At 30.8% G+C, this 20,129-nt stretch overlaps 4 protein-coding genes across 6 annotated transcripts in view; 3 read left to right on the top strand and 1 right to left on the bottom strand.

Annotated features, from left to right (window-relative positions):
* LOC145332434 (uncharacterized) overlaps positions 1 to 20,129 on the bottom strand; it is a 444,908-nt gene that overhangs the window by 31,129 nt on the left and 393,650 nt on the right. The window lies entirely within an intron of this gene.
* Positions 317 to 5,772, top strand: LOC145332911 (uncharacterized). 2 transcript variants are annotated; one of them, XM_080178016.1, is made up of 7 exons: positions 317 to 488; positions 2,064 to 2,137; positions 2,305 to 2,363; positions 2,833 to 3,120; positions 3,906 to 4,027; positions 4,307 to 4,764; positions 4,816 to 5,772. In XM_080178016.1, the coding sequence occupies exons 1-7, from the start codon at positions 331 to 333 to the stop codon at positions 5,553 to 5,555; spliced, it is 1,899 nt and encodes a 632-aa protein (XP_080034142.1). In that variant the 5' UTR covers positions 317 to 330; the 3' UTR covers positions 5,556 to 5,772. The 2 variants fall into 2 exon arrangements, with proteins under 2 accessions (XP_080034142.1, XP_080034141.1); XM_080178015.1 differs by having other exon boundaries at positions 2,824 to 3,120.
* LOC145332910 (uncharacterized) lies at positions 9,054 to 15,824 on the top strand. 2 transcript variants are annotated; one of them, XM_080178013.1, is made up of 8 exons: positions 9,054 to 9,687; positions 9,907 to 9,973; positions 10,647 to 11,062; positions 11,325 to 11,400; positions 11,591 to 11,887; positions 12,678 to 12,799; positions 12,962 to 14,455; positions 15,327 to 15,824. In XM_080178013.1, exons 1-7 carry the CDS (start codon positions 9,308 to 9,310, stop codon positions 14,157 to 14,159), a joined length of 2,556 nt encoding a protein of 851 aa, XP_080034139.1. In that variant the 5' UTR covers positions 9,054 to 9,307; the 3' UTR covers positions 14,160 to 14,455; positions 15,327 to 15,824. The 2 variants fall into 2 exon arrangements, with proteins under 2 accessions (XP_080034139.1, XP_080034140.1); XM_080178014.1 differs by having other exon boundaries at positions 9,055 to 9,687; positions 10,671 to 11,062.
* Positions 16,369 to 20,108, top strand: LOC145332920 (uncharacterized). Its single transcript, XM_080178031.1, has 2 exons — positions 16,369 to 16,449; positions 18,187 to 20,108. Exon 2 carries the CDS (start codon positions 18,202 to 18,204, stop codon positions 19,330 to 19,332), a length of 1,131 nt encoding a protein of 376 aa, XP_080034157.1. The 5' UTR covers positions 16,369 to 16,449; positions 18,187 to 18,201; the 3' UTR covers positions 19,333 to 20,108.

The raw sequence follows: 20,129 nt of genomic DNA, 5'->3' as shown, positions 1-20,129 counted from the left end.
GATCATTTGGTACAAACAGACAGACAAAATAAGAGTTATTACTGTGCTAATTATAGTAAAGGAGCTACGTGGTAAAATGTTCCATCTTATTTAAAACTTTTGATTCTTTTCCTCACGTTTCCAACGTAGCTCCTGAACTACAAATAGCAAAAAAATGTTACCTATATTTTAATAACTATGTTTATGACGTTTAAAATGTAACATTTTCTAATATGAACACAAGCTGCATATTTTGAATTTTTAAAATGTTTGCATTTTTTGCACAACCTTTATATTGTTCATAGTAAAGCACAACTAAATAAAAATTTTAATTAATTTCAGATTTTAAAAATGTCAAAAGCTTGGTCTCCTGATCAGTACCAGAGTCTGGTACTGTGCATGAAATCAACAATAATTTGCAACGAATCCTCTACTATACAGAAAAATTTTTATGAACTCATGTGTAGCGACCCCAAGACTCGTCAAAAAAACTCTTGGCGTATAGACAGGTAAATATAATTGTTAAGATGATTCATAACATACCAAAGGGATAGTTGCCTGAAGTACATTTCAGAAAAATGATTTTTAGCAAATACCTATAATTTTGTATTACAATAAATAATATTCAATTAGACAACACTAAATTAGTCATCATGCTGTTTTTGTTAGAAAAAAAGCCAGCTATATAAATTGCATATTTTTAAAAGTACATTGTAGAAAATTTAAATGCTCTCATATTTATGCCTTACTGTTAATGTTTAAACCATTGAATAGGAAAAAATTTACAGTTCAATAAATTCAATTTTAAATCCATTTCGTACAACTACCCCTTTACAATGTATAAAATTCAGTTTCATATTTCTATTATCAGCATTGAGCGATACTGCATAATTTTAAACATAATAAATTAAAACAATTCTAACATGTATAAATTATTATTAACCTTAACAGCCTTTCATATTGGACAATTTAGGGTGGGCCCATTTCCCCCTTTTTTTAGATTTTACTGTTATCATAAGTTGTGGAAGTCATATATATGTATGATAAGCCCCATGCAAGTTTCATAAGTGACTTGGCTCTTATGGCTGCCGGCGCGCGGGGGGTATAAGAAGTGCCCACCCCCTTATAAAACCAAAAATTGAAATTCCTTCAAACACAGGCATGTTGCATATCAAAATGACCGCATTGAAATGCTGATTACGAATCTGAAAACCGTTTTGAAAAATATTGCTCCTAGTTCGAATAAGATCTCATTAAGTACCTAAAAACAGCTGATTTAGTCAAAATTGTTCATTTGGTAGGTTATTTGAAAATTATTTCAGACTGAATCAATATTGTTCAAAACGGTTTTCAGATCTGTAACCAGCATTTCAATGCGGTCATATTGATATGCAACATGCCTGTGTTTGAAGGAATTTCAATTTTTGGTTTTATAAGGGGGCAGGCACATTTTATACCCCCCACGCGCCCGTTGTTTTTGGATTAAAAAACCCGTTTCAAGTTTCACAGGGTTTTATATTGGCCCAGTAACCCTTGTCAATGTCTACTAATGTGAAATTCCAAAATCGACCCGCCCTTTTGGACATATAGGCAAATCGACCATAATTATAGAACATATTCGATTTTAAAAAGTCTAAACTGAACAAGATTATAATGCAATATATGTAGCTAGCGGCTACGCCCCTAGAGTCCTCTAGAGGTACTTTAAATTTTTGGTGTTCTAAAAGAATAATACGATACTTTGCAATGTTACGTAGGAGTCTTGAGAAGAAAAAAAATCGATTTATTGTGATTTCTCTTGGGAGGGTGGTGGTACCCTCCCCCAAAATAGTTATAAACCTTCCTGGGACCTATGAGAAGATACCCTGTTAAGGAGAACCCGATCGGTCCAGTGGTTAGCATGATCCTTTAGTACAAACATACAAACACACAGTCAAACATCCTATTACTTTATCATAAGGATTATGTATACTTTGAACACAAAGATTTGACATTACATAGTGCTCACTTTCAATTGTAATTTATGAAATTACTTTAATTATTCTTATATTAATGCAAAGTCAATTAAAAAAAATATTTTATAGCTTGTGGAAAATCGTCCTTACTAAGTTCAACAACATTAACGAAAACTCCTCTAAAAGCCTCTCCCAATTAAAAGGTAGTAGTTATGTTCATTTATATTCTAACTTTTTAAGTTTTTATATACATTTAGGGTTGGTGCGTTTGTCAGTTATTATTTTTAATTTCAAAAGGGCAAACGTGATGTTTAAAACTTACATTTTGAGCTAGGTATTTCCTTTTATTTTGAAATCCTCTTATTTCTAGCCAAATGGAAACGAGAAAATGTCAAAGTACACCAGGAACAGACAAGGGACAAGGCCGAGGTAAATTATTTTCATTTTAGATGTTAATTACATTTGTACATATTTTTAAATTCTTGCAGATCTACTTGTATGGTTATAATGCTATTTAACCTACTCAAATTTTACTTTCTGTAATAGAAAAAGCCCCATAAACAAATAAAGAATTAACAACAACATAACAAATAATAAATATATTTTATCTAATCACTTTAACTCATTTGGTATTGGTTTAACAAGGATGTATGTCTTCATAGCTTCAACTTCTCACTCTTTGATATGGGTCTATAGTGTTCCAACAGTTTGGTATAGGTAAATTCCTAAAACATGACAAATCATAATTTGTCACATTAAGTTATGTATGCCTTCAATTTAACACATGATAAAACTGCTTTAATTATGAAAAAAATTGGTTTAAATAACAATAAAAATAATATTTAAGCAGTGAAATATTAGGTACATTATTAATGTTTTTTAATTTTAGGTTAAAAAGGAGAAAGAAAGATGGTATCTCCTTAATCAAAGAAATAAAATTGGGAGAGGTAAATATGGCCTGGGACGTGAACAAGCAATCTCTTCACGCAAGGGACACCTTACCCCCTTAGCTGATCAAGTTCAAGCTAAAGTTATATGCAAGAGTCACCCGGCTCAGCCAGATTCTTCAGATGAACTGTCTGGTCCTTGTCCTTTACCTCAAGAAGAACAAGCTGACCTAGAGCTTTCTACTGATGAGTTATGCCATGACGAGGATGAATTTGCATTCACAAGCAGATCTGAGGAGGTAATTTAATATTTAAGGTTGATAAGGTGTCTAATTTATAACAATAGAAGGGCTTAGAACTGGTTTTAACCATGTGGAAAAATATAATGTATATAATTGTTCTGGTATTATCCTCTAAGGATTTTTTTCAATTTTGAAAATTTTGTTACACAACACTCCCCCCTCCCCCTTTGGCCCTGACCGCGGCGCTCGGCCCCCTAGCCCGCCTAGGATATCTATCTCTATGTGTTATGTACCAATGGATCTTGCTAACCACTGAACTGATATGGTTCTCCTTTACTGGATAGCTTCTCAGGAAGGGTTAGTACTAGTTTGGGGATGAAGCTTCAAACACCCTCCCAAGAGAAATTACCCCTAAGAAAATATCATTAAAAAAAATTGTTTAAAAATTTGTCTTTATAAAACTGCAATTGAAGAAAGTGATGGTTGGGATGGTCGACTTCCCCTCTAGAGGCCTCTAGGGGAGTAGCTGTTAACTAATATTATCTTAACATTAAAATAAAGGGATTTATCTTTAAATTCTAATTAAAGCTCTGAATGAACTTTTTCTCGTATTCATTCGAATCCGGTGGAAAGGAACCGGTTCTCATCCAGACGAAAAAACTATGTCTAGCATCGTATTATATCCAGTTTTCTACGAATATAAAAATGTACAATCATAAGATTAAAACTAGTTTTTTTAGCCCATGCCTTCGGCACCTGTTTTTAAAACGATGCGAGAAATAACTTTAATCTGACAACAAATTATTATTGAAAGAAATATAAACAAATTAAATATACTTAAGGTCAATTCAAGTGATGCAGATTTTGTTGCTGATATCTCAGAGGAGAGCGAGCCTCAGGATGATATCAATAGGAGCTCCTATAACAACCAGAAATTTGATAACTTCATTCTAGAAGCAATTAGGTAACAAAAAAAATCCTAAATTCTATTTTCTACCATTACCTTGGTTTCTTGAATGTTTTTGGCCTCTAGGGAGAAAAGGGCTGCGCCCCCTGTGTATGGAAAGAGAGCTTTATCGTCCATATGACAGAGGAAATAGGGAACAAACAGACAGACATGTTACTTTATAGAGAGGATAAACAATAAATTATTAACTTATTTTATACCTAATCTATTTAATGGTTGACAGATAATAATAATATTTATTAAATATTATATTATACAATTTTTCTAATTATTTAGATATGATATTTCTGATGAGGCTGCTGCTGCTTTAGCAAATGGATTACTTCGGGACTTAAAAATAATAATAGGCAACTCAAATCATGAAGTACTAGATGCAACCAAAGTCCGTAAAGAAAAATTAAGAATTGGCGACAAAGAAGTTAAAGAGAGAGGAAAACTGAAATTGAAATGTATTTGTACCGAATTCTCATGCGATATGTGTGAAAAGACTTTTCTTACAAATTATGAGTTAAGTCTCCATATGAGGATTCATCCAGTTGAGAAGCCTTACTCTTGTGAATTATGCAAGAAATCTTTTTCCTATGGGTCAAACTTGGCAATACATAATAAATCAGTTGGACATCTCAAGAATTTAGAATTAAAGGACAAAATTCCGCCTTCTAATTCAACCAGTTTTATTGATAGTGGTGAAGCTGACATAAACAGAGAAATAAAAGATAAAATTATTTTGACAAGTGACAATAGAATTTTTATCGGAGGGATGGAGATAACAGAAGATAAAGCAGGTGAAAAGATAATTCCTGTTGGACAAGTGGACTTAACAGAAGATAATGCAGGTGAAAAGCCATATTCTTGTGATTTATGCCAGAAATCTTATTACTCCATTTCAGAATTGTCACAGCACAACAAATCAGCTGGACATCTAAAGAAATTAGAATTAAAGGATACAGCATCACCTTCTGCTTCAACCAGCTTTATTAAAAGTGGTAAAGCTGACACAATAGACAAAATCATTTTGACAAGTGACAATAGAATTTTTATCGGAGGGATGGAGATAACAGAAGATAAAGCAGGTGAAAATCCATACTCTTGTGATTTTTGTGGAAAATTATTCTCACAGCTAACCTACCTGACTGCACACAAACTGTTTCACATAGGAGAGAAACAATTCCAGTGTAAATTGTGCCAGAAATCATTTTGCTCTAATTCAGACTTGTCTCTGCACAACAGAACTGCTACACATCTTGATATGTTACATACATATAACCAACCAGTGAACCCTTCTGCTTCTCCCAGTTTTGTTGATTGTGGTGAAGCTGATATTAAACAAGAAATAAAAGAACAAGAAAATCTTGTTGAAGATCCTCTCTCTATCAACATGGAGGCTGAAAATATTGAAGAAACAATAAAACAGGAAATAGAAGAAGAGATTCATTATAAAGATTCTTTTTCTTGTGAACAAAATTCTGATGAGGATCAAATGAACAACACTATTGACATTGTTGAACACAAGATTGAAATATGATAAACTACATGCTTTTATGAAAACAATTATTCCTAATAGATTTAATTTAGTGTTTCTGTCTCACTGCATATTTTTTTTATTTTTTATTTCTTTTCATTATTCAATGTAAATTATTTTGATCAAAGTAATTCTTGTATTTTATTTTGCTTTGGCACAATTTCTGTAAAATCTAACTTTGTATAAATACTTCTACATTATACTTATTATTTTTCAGATAAAAAAATGAAATGAAATGGTATTAAAAAAGGGTACTTCTTTAAGCCTTCAATGAAAACAACAGCTGAGTTAAAATCAGGCATATAAGATTAAAAAGAGGCTGAGAAGTTACTTTTTTACCAATTTTTTGTTCTGGTCATTTATTTACCTCCAAAAAGATGTTTGTTGGTGTGTCTTTAACATATTATCTCAGGCGAAAATTTGTTGATTATCAAACCAGAAGTTTCAAACAGACAAACTTATTATTAAGTAGCTTTTCTCATAAAAAAAAAATACATTTACCTCAGTGGCAGCTTATTAAAATGAAGGAGACATATTAGCCAGTGTAGATTTCTCTGTAGGTATTTTTCTGTCAGGAGGCAAGCACTACCTAGTCGGCCAGTATTACTATTTGTACCATCAGCCGAGAGTGCTACAATTACTTCACTACTGTCATACTTTTTGTATGGCAGTTGAAATATTTTTACTTGTAGATTTATCTTTAATTTCAGCATGATTTAGAAACTCTCCATCTTGTTGTGTAAATGTATAAAAGTCACAAATTTGTTTTAACTTTTTATTATTGTCTTTAACAAGCGCACTACTTTTTTTTCCATCAAAGCCTAAAGCTTTAACATTTTAAAAATGTATAGACTTTCTATTACAGACAGTTTTTTTTTCTATTTCTTTTACGTGCATTGTAAATTTTCATTGTTGTTATCACCAGATCTTTATTTGATTTTGTGATAAGTTTTAAATCTATCAATAATGCATTAGGGTAGTGCGGGGTTAATGCGGTCATCGGGTCAATTCCGGTCAAACCACCAACTTTTTTAAAACCGTTTTTTACCGGTGTTCTAAACGTTTGCGAGAGATCTTCAGAAAAGCAAAATTGTAGTTTATTGCCTATACTTTCATTTCTTACTTCAGCAAATTTTTATCAGATCACTCCTTCTATAATTTTTTTGCCCTCAAAAAGTTGCAAAAAATTTGCAAAAAAAAAATTTCAAAATAGGCCATGTTCAATCTAAAATTGTGAAAAAATGGTAAGTCCTATCGACCCCCGGGTTTTTGTAAAATGAAAGATATGGCATTCATTTATCGTTTGCAATTGGAGGCGTTGTTCTAACTTGATTTTTTCATAATTTTTTTTTCGTCTAAAAAAAATGGTCTATTCCGGTCACTTTTTTTACTTTTTTTTAATACTGTATTTATAACTGTATAATACCCTAATGTTTAATTTAGGTGATCTGGAAGCATAAACAACCTAAATGCATGACCTAAGCTTTAATCATTGCCTTGCCTGTTGTGTGATGTACATTACTAGTCATTTTACTGCTTGTATTATGTCATGTTTTGTTGCCTAAGCTTTTCAATTTGTAAAGACATTAAAAATTTTTCAGACACATTTTTATTGAATGGGAAGAGTATATCACCCAAAGGAACGCCTTAAATATTTGCCTGAAGATGTATCAGCTGCATTGGCTCATGTAAGAAGGGGTATGTCTATTAGAAAGACCGCTAGAAGATTTAAAATTCCATATGAAACCCTTGCATCTTTTTCGTATAAGAGGGTGTTCGCGATTTTTGCGCGGTTTGGATTTTTTATGTCAAATCGGCTAGGATTAAGCTAGAAAGGTGTTTAAGGTGTCTATAGAAAGCTCTTTGCATGTCCTAACAAAAACTCCCCAGGATATGGGTTCTATCTCCAAGATTTAGAGTACATATTCAAGATTTTGCATTTTCAGAATTCCTGTTGCATAAAATGTGTTGAAATATTAGAGTTAGACCCCATATCATTTCGAGTTAATTGTCAGGCATGTAATTTTGCATCTTTAGACACCTTAACCACCCTTGTAGGTCAATCCTAGCCAATTTGAGACAAGAAAAAATGTATCAAAAACTGCTGTCAAAACTGGCAGGATTTTTAAAATTAAAAATTTTTTGGGAAAAAATCACTTTTTTCAAGAAATTCCAAGACCTGCTAATCAGAAATTGCCTCTAATTTATGTATAAAGCTTAAAAAAACCTTATCATATAATAAAAAGTATGATTTTTTTTAAAAAAAGTTTGCATGAAAAAAATTGATGTTTTTTTTGCGATTTTACCGACTTTTTTAAAATGGGGAAAATGTTGTCAAAAAATTGTCTGATCTGCATGCGACTAGTACCGTTAGAAAGCTAATGACCTCAGCTTTCTACTCATAGTTTAAAATGTTAAAAAAAAATATTTTAAGGGGGTGTTCCACCCCCCCAAAGTCAACTGACCGAAATAGCCCCACCGGTGGGGTTATTCCGGCATAGGCCAACCGCCGCCCTTTAAACCGATTTTTGACCGACTTCTAGTTGCGAGAACCTAATGGGACCAAGACAGGCTTCTTCGTTATTGCCATATCGTTCATTTGCACTCTTAAAAACCGGAAAAAGTTTTTGGGAAGTATGTTTTTTTTTAAGTTGAAGCAAAAAATTGACCGGAATTACCCCGCACTACCCTACATATTGAAGCCACAACATTATCACTGCAGTGGTATCTATAGATACATTTTTTAAGTTTAATAAGTTTAAATTGGTTTTATTTGAAGTGAAAAGTTCTGAAATATCATTGTCTTCCATTTCATCTATATTTGTAACCAAATCACAACTAAACTTCTTCCTTTCTCTCTGTGCTTCTAATTTTTCTGTCTTCGATTTTTCCACTTCGTTTTTAGCATTCCCTTGTTGAATCATTACTAATTTAGAAATAGAAATATTGTTATTGTTTGTCTTACTGCTTTAATTTTGAAAATAATTGAAAACTGAAATCAAATATAAAATGAAATTGAAAAATAAATTATATTTCCAAATACATTATAATGCTTTATAAACATTTGGGTTAGCAATTCATATATCTCATCAACATTTTCTTTTAAATTACCAAAAAAGGTCAAAATACATATTTATGGCTCTATCATTAAATCAGTAATTTCCTTTTTTTGTTGATTTTAAGTCTACAGAACCAAATATCAAGGTATCAGAGGGGCCATTTGTACTCAACATCACTTTGAAATATTGTATTTCCCAGTCTGGTACCTAGAAAAGTTAAGTTATTTATCGCATTGTATTATAAACAGTTTTTTTTTATTTTCATAGAAAACTAGAAATAATACAATACAATACATATTAAGGGATATAAGTTAATGACATCAAAGTTCTAGGTTGTATAAAAGGAAACATTATATGATTTTGAAATTTTCTGTAAATACATTTTTTTTAGTTTTTACTTTTGAACTTAGAAAAATGCACTTTAAAACAAAAAAAATATTATTAATTTTTCATATAAAAGACAACATTTAAAAATGTATCTATTTTGATTTCTTAACCAATCAATAAGAACATTGTGTGTAACCAATCACAACTCATCACAACTCAGAAACCGTCTAGCAGACCGAAATTTTGTCAACAACAAGATTCCAGAATATTCTCAATCAAACATTTGCCGTTAAAATCTCCACAACTTTTTAAAAGTTTTTACAAATATATAGACTCAATTTCAAAGTAAAAGTGAAAGAATATACAACAATGAAGCCTAAACTTAGTAAGGAAAATACAAGTTACAACCCTATTGGTGAAAAATTACCTACAAACAGACCTCCAACTTATATGGAAATATTGAAGTATAGAAACTTATTAAAACTTGAAAATACTTCAGACAGTGATAGGGAACTAGTGATCAAATACATTTTACCAAGTGTAATGAACATTTGGAATATAATCCATGTAATGGTAAAATACAGATCTGAGTTAGCACTTGTAAATGACTTAATAGACTTTTTTAAAACAGTAGACTTGGCATCAAGAAAAAAGTTAAAAAGAAAGTCAGTGGAATTCCTGGATAAAAAACTTATACGCACATTTAACTGCTTGGCCTGTACTTGCAAACTGCCAGATACTCCTTGCAGGTATATATTATAATTCCGTTTTATAACACTTTTTTATAATTGGCTTATGATTAAAATAAATATATCTAAACTACCTACTTGAAAAGAATTTTTTTATTTCGGGGGGTGGGGGGTATTAACTTTTAGTTAAGATATTAAAGATAATTAAAATTTAACATATATTGCAACTCTCCTAAAAAAAAACATCTAGTTTAAATGAAATATATGTACTATTTTTAGTCGCCAGACTTGTGAGCAGGAAGGACCTCATAACCATCCTAGATGTTTGTGTAAGAAAGAAATTAAGGTAAGGAAAGGACACATACAATAGAATATTAGTTATTCTTACAGCCGAGTTATTTTTTATACGAAAGCCTGACTCGTCTACAGTAATTTGACATAAAAAGAAAGTTGTAGAAATAGTCATAGTTGTCAGTATTGTAAGATAGGCATAGAATTCTACAATAGTTCTTTTCGTTTAGATTTCTTTAATTTGATAAGTTATTAAATGAAGGTATTAACAAATAATTATTGAAACAGAAGGATTTCTCTAAAACAATATAAGATAGCCTTTTTTCCAGTATTGCTTTGAAACCGAGTTTTATCCGATGGATTTGAATCAGTTCTCAGCCATACTGTAAATATATGAATTGTATTGTATTATTTCTAGTTTTCTATGCACATCCTTCTTTTAGTAGGTATTTGAAAACTCTTTTTCTTTTTTTTCTCATATTTTCAAAATAGATTTTCTCCAACAGCGGCCATTTTTTTTAACATTTACTTACCTAACCTTATCTAAAAAAGCATGAGGAACTACAGTGAAAATAATTTTTTTTTAAAGTGCTACAAAAGCTTTGTGTATTGATAATATGCTTTTGTCATCTTGGGGCTAAAAAAACTGGTTTTATTATTTGTACATTTATATATCCGCGGAAAGCCGTTTATAATATGATGCAAGAAATAATATATTTGTATTACAGATGAATACTGAATTTAATGTTAAGGTGCAAAAAAAAGAAGAGAAGAAAGTCTCTTCGAAATATGCCGGTGCGCCCAGTGATCTTCACACCCGTGAACCATGTACTTTGAGAGAAATGATTCAATATTATTATTTTGTTAAAGAACACAACCCAAAATTGAATCTTTATGAAATCTCTAAAATTATAAATGGAAAAATCAAACATGTTTGGAGTCTAGTTACTGCATTGCTACCCCTACAACCAGACTTATTAGTGATTCAAAAACTAATGCGCATTATTACCAAAGTTATAAATATTAATGGAAAGAAAGGCAAAGCCTTGGCCGGGAAGAAGGATTTAGATCCCAAATTAGACAGACTTTTTGATATCAGTGCATGCGTATGTGAGCTTCCAGCAGAAAGACAATGCAATGACAGGTATTTGAATAAGCTAAAATAATATTGCTAGAACACCTCTATTTTGCAAAATATATGTTTTTCTTTGCAAAACAGTTTAGTCTGATATTAATTGCTTGCTCTTCTACTAAATAGCTCAGCCATATAACTACTTAACGAACCCGACATTTTAAAGGTGAATTGGTTAAAAATGTAACTTTTTAAATAAAATATCTAATAAAAAAAAATTGTTTTAACAAAATAAAAACTTGTTACAAACTTATTTGAATTACTTTATTTTGAGGTTGGTGAAATGCCGAAAATTAGATTGCAAAACCAAGAACAACCACATTGTTTGCCTTTGCAGTATTGAAAAAAAGGTAAAATCATAATGACAATACTAATTTGTTAGGTATTCAATTCAAGTTAGGTAATGTTAAGTTATGTAGGCTTTCAATTTAACACATGTTAAAACTGCTTTAATTATAAAAAAAAATGGTTTAAATAACAATAAAAATAATATCTAAAAAGTGAAATATTATGTACATTATTAATGTTTTTTAATTTTAGGTTAAAAAGGAGAAAGACAGATGGTATCTACTTAATCAAAGAAATAAAATTGCGAGAGGTAAATATGGCCTGGGACGTGAACAAGCAACCTCTTCACGCAAGAGACACCTTACCCCCTTAGCTGATCAAGTTCAAGCTAAAGTTATATGCAAGAGTCACCCGGCTCAGCCAGATTCTTCAGATGAACTGTCTGGTCCTTGTCCTTTACCTCAAGAAGAACAAGCTGACCTAGAGCTTTCTACTGATGAGTTATGCCATGACGAGGATGAATTTGAATTCACAAGCAGATCTGAGGAGGTAATTTAATATTTAAGGTTGATAAGGTGTCTAATTTATAACAATAGAAGGGCTTAGAACTGGTTTTAATCATGTGGAAAAATATAATGTATATAATTGTTCTGGTATTATCCTCTAAGGATTTTTTTCAATTTTGAAAATTTTGTTACACAACACTCCCCCCCCCCCCCTCCCCCTTTGGCTCTGACCGCGGCGCTCGGCCCCCTAGCCCGCCTAGGATATCTATCTGTATGTTTTATGTACCAATGGATCTTGCTAACCACTGAACTGATATGGTTCTCCTTTACTGGATAGCTTCTCAGGAAGGGTTAGTACTAGTTTGGGGATGAAGCTTCAACCACCCTCCCAAGAGAAATTACCCCTAAGAAAATATCATTTAAAAAAATTGTTAAAAAATTGTCTTTATAAAACTGCAATTGAAGAAAGTGATGGTTGGGATGGTCGACTTCCCCTCTAGAGGCCTCTAGGGGAGTAGCTGTTAACTAATATTATCTTAACATTAAAATAAAGGGATTTATCTTTAAATTCTAATTAAAGCTCTGAAAGAACTTTTTCTCGTATTCATTCGAATCCGGTGGAAAGGAACCGGTTCTCATCCAGACGAAAAAACTATGTCTAGCATCGTATTATATCCAGTTTTCTACGAATATAAAAATGTACAATCATAAGATTAAAATAGTTTTTTTAGCCCATGCCTTCGGCACCTGTTTTTAATACGATGCGAGAAATAACTTTAATTTAACAACAAATTATTATTGAAAGAAATATAAACAAATTAAATATACTTAAGGTCAATTCAAGTAATGCAGATTTTGTTGCTGATATCTCAGAGGAGAGCGAGCCTCAGGATGATGTCAATAGGAGCTCCTATAACAACCAGAAATTTGATAACTTCATTCTAGAAGCAATTAGGTAACAAAAAAACCCTAAATTCTATTTTCTACCATTACCTTGGTTTCTTGAATGTTTTTGGCCTCTAGGGAGGAAAGGGCTTCGCCCCCTGTGTCTGGAATGAGAACTTTTATTTTATAATCTATTTAATTTAAAAATAATACAATTTATCTAACTATTTAGATATGATATTTCTGATGAGGCTGCTGCTGCTTTAGCAAATGGATTACGTCGGGACTTAAAAATAATAATAGACAACTCAAATCATGAAGTACTAGATGCAGCCAAAGTCCATAAAGAAAAATTAAGAATTGGCGACAAAGAAGTTAAAGAGAGAGGGAAACTGAAATTGAAATGTATTTGTACCGAATTCTCATGCGATATGTGTGAAAAGACTTTTCATACAAATTATCAGTTAAGTCTCCATATGAGGAATCATCCAGTTGAGAAGCCTTACTCTTGTGAATTATGCAAGAAATCTTTTTCCTATAGGTCAAACTTGGCAATACATAATAAATCAGTTGGACATTTCAAGAATTTAGAATTAAAGGACAAAATTCCGCCTTCTAATTCAACCAGTTTTATTGATAGTGGTGAAGCTGACATAAACATAGAAATAAAAGATAAGATTATTTTGACAAGTGACAAGATAATTACTGTTGGACAAGTGGACTTAACAGAAGATAATGCAGGTAAAAAGCCATATGCTTGTGATTTATGCCAGAAATCTTATTACTCCATTTCAGAATTGTCACAGCACAACAAATCAGCTGGACATCTAAAGACATTAGAATTAAAGGATACAGCATCACCTTCTGCTTCAACCAGCTTTATTAAAAGTGGTGAAGCTGACACAATAGATAAAATCATTTTGACAAGTGACAATAGAATTTTTATCGGAGGGATAGAGTTAACAGAAGATAAAGCAGGTGAAAAGCCATACTCTTGTGATTTTTGTGGAAAATTATTCTCACAGCTAACCTACTTGACTGCACACAAACTGTTTCACATAGGAGAGAAACAATTCCAGTGTAAATTGTGCCAGAAATCATTTTGCTCTAATTCAGACTTGTCTCTGCACAACAGAACTGCTACACATCTTGATATGTTACATACATATAACCAAACAGTGAACCCTTCTGCTTCTCCCAGTTTTGTTGATTGTGGTGAAGCTGATATTAAACAAGAAATAAAAGAACAAGAAAATCTTGTTGAAGATCCTCTCTCTATCAACATGGAGGCTGAAAATATTGAAGAAACAATAAAACAGGAAATAGAAGAAGAGATTCATTATAAAGATTCTTTTTCTTGTGAACAAAATTCTGATGAGGATCAAATAAACAACACTATTGACATTGTTGAACACAAGATTGAAATATGATAAACTACATGCTTTTATGAAAACAATTATTCCTAATAGATTTAATTTAGTGTTTCTGTCTCACTGCATATTTTTTATATTTTTTATTACTTTTCATTATTCAATGTAAATTATTTTGATCAAAGTAATTCTTGTATTATTATTTTTCTTTGGCACAATTTCTGTAAAATCTAACTTTGTATAAATACTTCTACATTATACTTATTATTTTTCAGATAAAAAAATGAAATGAAATGGTATTAAAAAAGGATAATTCTTTGAGCCTTCATTGGAACCAACTGCTGAGTAAAAATCAGGTATATAAGATTAAAAGAGGATGAGAAGTTACATTTTTACCAATTCTATTTTTTGTTCTCGTCATTTATTTACCCCCTTATTCTTATTTACCTCCAAAAAGATGTTTTTTGTGTGTCTTTAACATATTATCTCAGGCGAAAATTTGTTGACATCAAGAGTTTTTTTTGTTTCAATCTTTTTTCATTTTTAAATATTTAGGCTTATTTTCATGGGATTTTCAATTTTTATCGCTAAAGGCATTAGAAAATAATTTCCAGTCATCGTATGCAGTCATTTTATGTCTATCTGACAAAGTTGATGCTGATAGTGACATGAAACGCACCTTTTAAGACTTCAATCAGATCACCTTGTACACATACTAACTAGCCATTGTTAATCTTTAATAATTAGAAATACATAGGCAAATAATCTAAACCTTGAATAATATATATCACACTAATATCTGCAATAAGAGAAAATTGACGTCTATGCTTTATATTGAATAAAATAAACTTAATTGATAAACAGTGTAACAATATTTATAAATATTTTATTAACAATAATGCAAGTTAAACAAATCCATATTCAGCGGACAACACAATCTAAAACAACAACATTTATTAACTTATTAGATGCTTGTGTGTCTGTCCAAATAAAAGGGATAGTTGCTTCAAGTTTATTTAATGAGTTAAGGTAGTTGAAGAGATGATTTTTAATGGTAAATATTAAAATGTGGGTTAGCAATAAATATATTTGGAAGAAGTAACTTATACTACTCAGTTTTTGAGATACACCTTAATGTGTTTAATATTCGATTGTTATGGGTATCATTATAGAAAAATCATTGCAAGCATAAATCACAATTTGTTTTAGTTTTTATACTTATTCCAGGTGCGAAAATAATTAACATCATGTTGTCTTGTAATATCTGCAACAAGGAATTCTCCTATCAAAGTGGTTTGAAAAAACATTTACGAATTCATACAGGAGAGAAGCCATTCAAATGTGATTCGTGTGAAAAAGCATTTACATGGAAAGGTGATTTAACAAAACATATGAGAATCCATACAGGTGAGAAATCATTTTCATGTGATACATGTGAAAAGGCTTTCTCACAACAAAGTGATTTAATTGTTCATAAAAGGATCCATACAAGGGAGAAGCCATACTCTTGTGAAATATGCCATAAATATTTTTACACTAGATCAAACTTAAAAAGACATAATAAATCAGCTGAACATATCAACAAGTTGGAATCTATTAAGAATACAGTTCCACCTTCTTCTACTAGTTTCGTTGATTGTGGTGAAGCTAATATTAAACTAGAAATAAAAGAAGAAGATACTCATGATAAGGATCCTCTGTCAATTTTATGATTTTATGACCTTCATGAATAATGTTAATTAAAAAAACTTTTAACCACAGATATTAATGAAATTTTTTTTACTTTTGATTATTCAGTTTATACCTATTGTAATTTATTTATATCAGTTCTTATATTTATTTTTGCTCTGAAAAGTGAACTATACAGGAACTAGAGCAAATGATGCAAAAAATTTAGTTTTATTAAGTTCAATGTGTATAAAAAAATCGCCAAAAAATCATTAGTAAATGCTTTTAAAGGTATATTAATAACACTTTAAGCTTTTTAAAAATTGCCACTCCTTAAAGTTTCTAAGCCTTTGGTGATTGTGTCAACTCCTTATAATATATTTTTATTTTTTCAAAATAGCGGGGTAGGACTTAGTTTTTTAATTTAGACTGTTCAAAAATTAAGAGACTGTTAAAATCATTTGCATTCATTCGAGCACAGTCCCCGTTCTGAAAATCTAATTTTGATCAATACTTTTTATTTTACAATTTTGTTTCTTTTCTATTGAATGTAAAATTTTATTTATCTTATATTATAACTTACATTACAAATAATTATTTTCAGATAAAGCCTTACAATGAAATGTTTCTATTGAATTAGGTTCTTTTTCACCTCTGCATTGCACCTAACAAGAATAATCAGGTAAATAGAATTTTTTTTCTCTAGATTATCAAAATGTTCAAAATTATTTTTATTTACTTAATTAAGTAAGGTAGTTGAAAGTATGTATGTATGTCTGCCATAAACTATGTAGAACAACTTTTTGAAACATATTTTTGGTTTAAATCATGTGAAATGATACAAAAAAAAACATTTTTAGATTTCTAGTACCAGCAACTAGCGGCTAGAACCGTTTGAAAACGTTTTGAAGCAGCAAAGATTATTATGTGGCGATAGGTTTCGTGATGATTTGCCTTGAAAATAGTTAAAAAATGGCTGAACGACTGAGTCGCCAGCCGTTAGCCATTACTTTTCCAACTTTTTGTTCAATTTAGGGAAAAAAGACATACCAAGGATTACTCATGCAAAATTTCAGATCAAAATTCGAATTCTAAGTGTCATTTGCTCACTGATTACGAGATGGTTGCATTACCCCCCCCCCCCCTTCCTTAAGGATACTCCTCGCATTATATCATAATTTTTTTTATTTCATGTAAACTATTACCTAGGGATTTACATTACTTTAATGTGTTAATGTGTTATAAGTTAAAAACAGTATTAGAACGATAAAAATTTATGTTAACTTAAAAAAAATTGTCTAAGAAATACACATATACAGCATGACCCTCAAAAAAGTATTTTTAAGCATCTGCAGCCCTTATTTCTCAATGAATTATTAAAAAATGCATATTTCCTTGTTCTCCATAGTATTCCACGTAAGTAGATATAAAAATATTTTTTTTACCTCCATTAACACCGGAGATTTTTAGAGCTAAAGTTTTGAAAAAGTGACTGAGAAAAAGAATTTTTTTTTGTTTCTCTTATTTTTTGGATGGTTATATTATGTTTTTCTGGCAATTGAATAATGAGACACAAAGAAAAACAAGTTAACTAAATATTTCTTTTTTATTCCACCAAAAAATATAAATTTTTAATGGCAAAAAATACTACTGAATGAATTGATTATTTGCAAATTTTAGGTTATTTATTAACCCTTATTTATAGAAAAGGATTAATTATGACAGTTGCTCCGCCTACTTTTCTGACATCTCAATTATTTAATAAGGGGTAAATTAAGCTTTTTAGACTAAAAAATCATTATGTTTTATTTTTATTTTCTTTATAACTTTTTTGTTATTAAAGTTAGGATTGTAAAACAAAAACAATTTTCCTGCTATATTCATAGAGATTTGTTTGGTTTTTTAATCTTAAACAATTTTGCCTAATAAGTAAGTTTTTCAAAATATCATTTAACTAAAAAGACTCAAAAAATATGTGTAAAAAAATGCTTTTTACTCAAAAACTAAATTTTTTATTTCATTTTTGTATAAAGTTTCTGCTAGTAACAAAAATAAAAGGATTTCTAGCTTAATTTTGCTAAAAAAGTCGTATCATGTTAAAAGTTACTTTTTCCTCAGTCACTTTTTCAAAACTTTAGCTCTAAAAATCTCCGGTGTTAATGGAGGTAAAAAAAATATTTTTATATCTACTTACGTGGAATACTATAGAGAACAAGGACATATGCATTTTTTAATAATTCATTGAGAAATAAGGGCTGCAGATGCTTAAAAATACTTTTTTGAGGGTCATGCTGTATTATCGTTCTACTACTATTTTTAAGCCTTGAAACACACACCTTTACGGATTTTACCAGAAACCTACCTCTCCCTTTATATTTTTAACCCTTTATTGTCTGTATCTAATTGTTTATTGTTATAGGCGCAACTGATAAATATGGATACTCTACATACAAGTATTGGCGTAAAGCCATACATTTGTGATACATGTAGCAAGACTTTCTCACGAAAAAGTCATTTGACTGATCATACAAGGATCCATACAGGAGAAAGACCATATTCATGTGAATTATGCCAGAAATCTTATTCCTCTAGCACAGAGTTGTCAAAGCATAAAAAATCAGCTGGACATCTGAAAATATTAGAATCAATCATGAATTTTTCACCTTCTGCTTCTAATGGTGATATACATGAAAAGGCTTTCTTCCAACATAAAGTTCATACAGTAGTTAAACCCTACTCTTGTGATATATGTAGCAAGACTTTCTCACGAAAAAGTCATTTGACTGATCATACAAGGATCCATACAGGAGAAAGACCATATTCATGTGAATTATGCCAGAAATCTTATTCCTCTAGCACAGAACTATCAAAGCATAAAAAATCTGCTGGACATCTGAAGATGCTAGAATCTACTAAGAAAACCGTTGATTGTGTTGAAGCTGATATAAAACTCGAGATAAAAGAGGAAGAACCTCTTGATGAGGATCCTTTCTATACGAAAATTGAGGGTGAGAGTGTGGAAGTAATTATAAAAGAAGAAATGGAGGAGGAAGAAACTCTTGATGAGGATCCTTTCTATACGAAAATTGAGGGTGAGAGTGTGGAAGTAATTATAAAAGAAGAAATGGAAGAGGAATTTACTAAGAAAACAGTTCCACCTACCAGTTTTGTTGATTGTGGTGAAGCTATAAGTTTTAACAGACACAAGACAACTCATGGCGTGAAGCCATACTTTTGTGATACATGTGAAAAGGCTTTCTCACGACAAAGTCATTTAACTGACCATAAAAGAATCCATTCAGGAGAAAGGCCATATTCATGTGAATTATGCCAGAAATCTTATTCGTCTAGCACAGAACTGTCAAAACATAAAAAATCTCTAGGACATCTGAAGAAGCTAGAATCTACTAAGATGACCGTTGATTGTGTTGAAGCTGATATAAAACTCGAGATAAAAGAGGAAGAACCTCTTGATGAGGATCCTATATTTATAAAGATGGAGGCTGAGAATGTGAAAGTAATTATAAAAGAGGAAGAAGGAATTGAGAGTGAGGAATTTGTTTAAGTAGATAAACATAAAAATGTATGATAAATGAATGAAACTATTTTGTGAATTTGTTGTAAATGTATTATAGCATGCAAGTGCTTTGTTATATTATATATTTATGTTTGTGTTTGAATATTACTTCTCTGAAAACAATTTTAGAGAAAAAGATTATATTTCTCTGAAAAAAGTTTTGTATAAAAATATGTAAATAGGAACTATCTTATATACCTATTTTCGTTGCTTTTTTGCTTATTGTTTAAACTAGGAATGGCAATCTGTCAAATTTTTGGACTGGTCCGGATAAGTATTCTTACAAGAATCCGTCCAAAAAAATGGCTGATTCCTGTGGATACCGGATTCTTATTTCTAGCGGATTCCGGATTCGGATTCCGGATTCTAGCAATATTTTAAAAGGCTTTTTAAGAAATTAAAAAAGTTCTACATATGTCCTAAAAATTAATGTTCTTGGTGTTCTCTATAATTCACTTCCGAGAATCGAACCAGATTTAAAAGATTTTATATATAATGATAATAATCTTTGCTTTAAAAAAGGGGGAATTGAAAGAAAAAACTCAAGACGCTTATTTTAGCCTACCAATTAAGAAACCGAATCCGCTAATAAAAAACGGATTTCGGATTCGGATTGCCAACCCTAGTTTAAACATAAATCTGCGTTACTATAACCTTGTACATACCAAATTAACCCTAACCTAAGTTGTAAGAATGCTAATTGATATGTTATTGATATTTTACTGTAAAAATTAATTATATTTTAACTAAATCGTGTAGATACTTTTTATAATTTTTTTATGTCC

Source organism: Acartia tonsa, chromosome 11, assembly GCF_053477335.1.
Source record: "Acartia tonsa isolate MP-2025a chromosome 11, ASM5347733v1, whole genome shotgun sequence".
NCBI lineage: Eukaryota > Metazoa > Arthropoda > Copepoda > Calanoida > Acartiidae > Acartia > Acartia tonsa.
The sequence above is the reverse complement of the archived record's forward strand: the minus strand, read 5'-3'. Positions and strand labels throughout refer to the sequence as shown.

Excerpts from the sequence above, each read along its gene's own strand:
- LOC145332910 (XM_080178013.1), top strand. The coding sequence starts at position 9,308 with ATGAAGCCTAAACTTAGTAAGGAAAATACAAGTTACAACCCTATTGGT. Across the intron at positions 11,888-12,677 it reads TCACAAGCAGATCTGAGGAG|GTCAATTCAAGTAATGCAGA; the intron begins GTAATTTAATAT and ends AATATACTTAAG. Across the intron at positions 12,800-12,961 it reads TTCATTCTAGAAGCAATTAG|ATATGATATTTCTGATGAGG; the intron begins GTAACAAAAAAA and ends CTAACTATTTAG.
- LOC145332920 (XM_080178031.1), top strand. The coding sequence starts at position 18,202 with ATGGATACTCTACATACAAGTATTGGCGTAAAGCCATACATTTGTGAT.
- LOC145332911 (XM_080178015.1), top strand. The coding sequence starts at position 331 with ATGTCAAAAGCTTGGTCTCCTGATCAGTACCAGAGTCTGGTACTGTGC. Across the intron at positions 3,121-3,905 it reads TCACAAGCAGATCTGAGGAG|GTCAATTCAAGTGATGCAGA; the intron begins GTAATTTAATAT and ends AATATACTTAAG. Across the intron at positions 4,028-4,306 it reads TTCATTCTAGAAGCAATTAG|ATATGATATTTCTGATGAGG; the intron begins GTAACAAAAAAA and ends CTAATTATTTAG.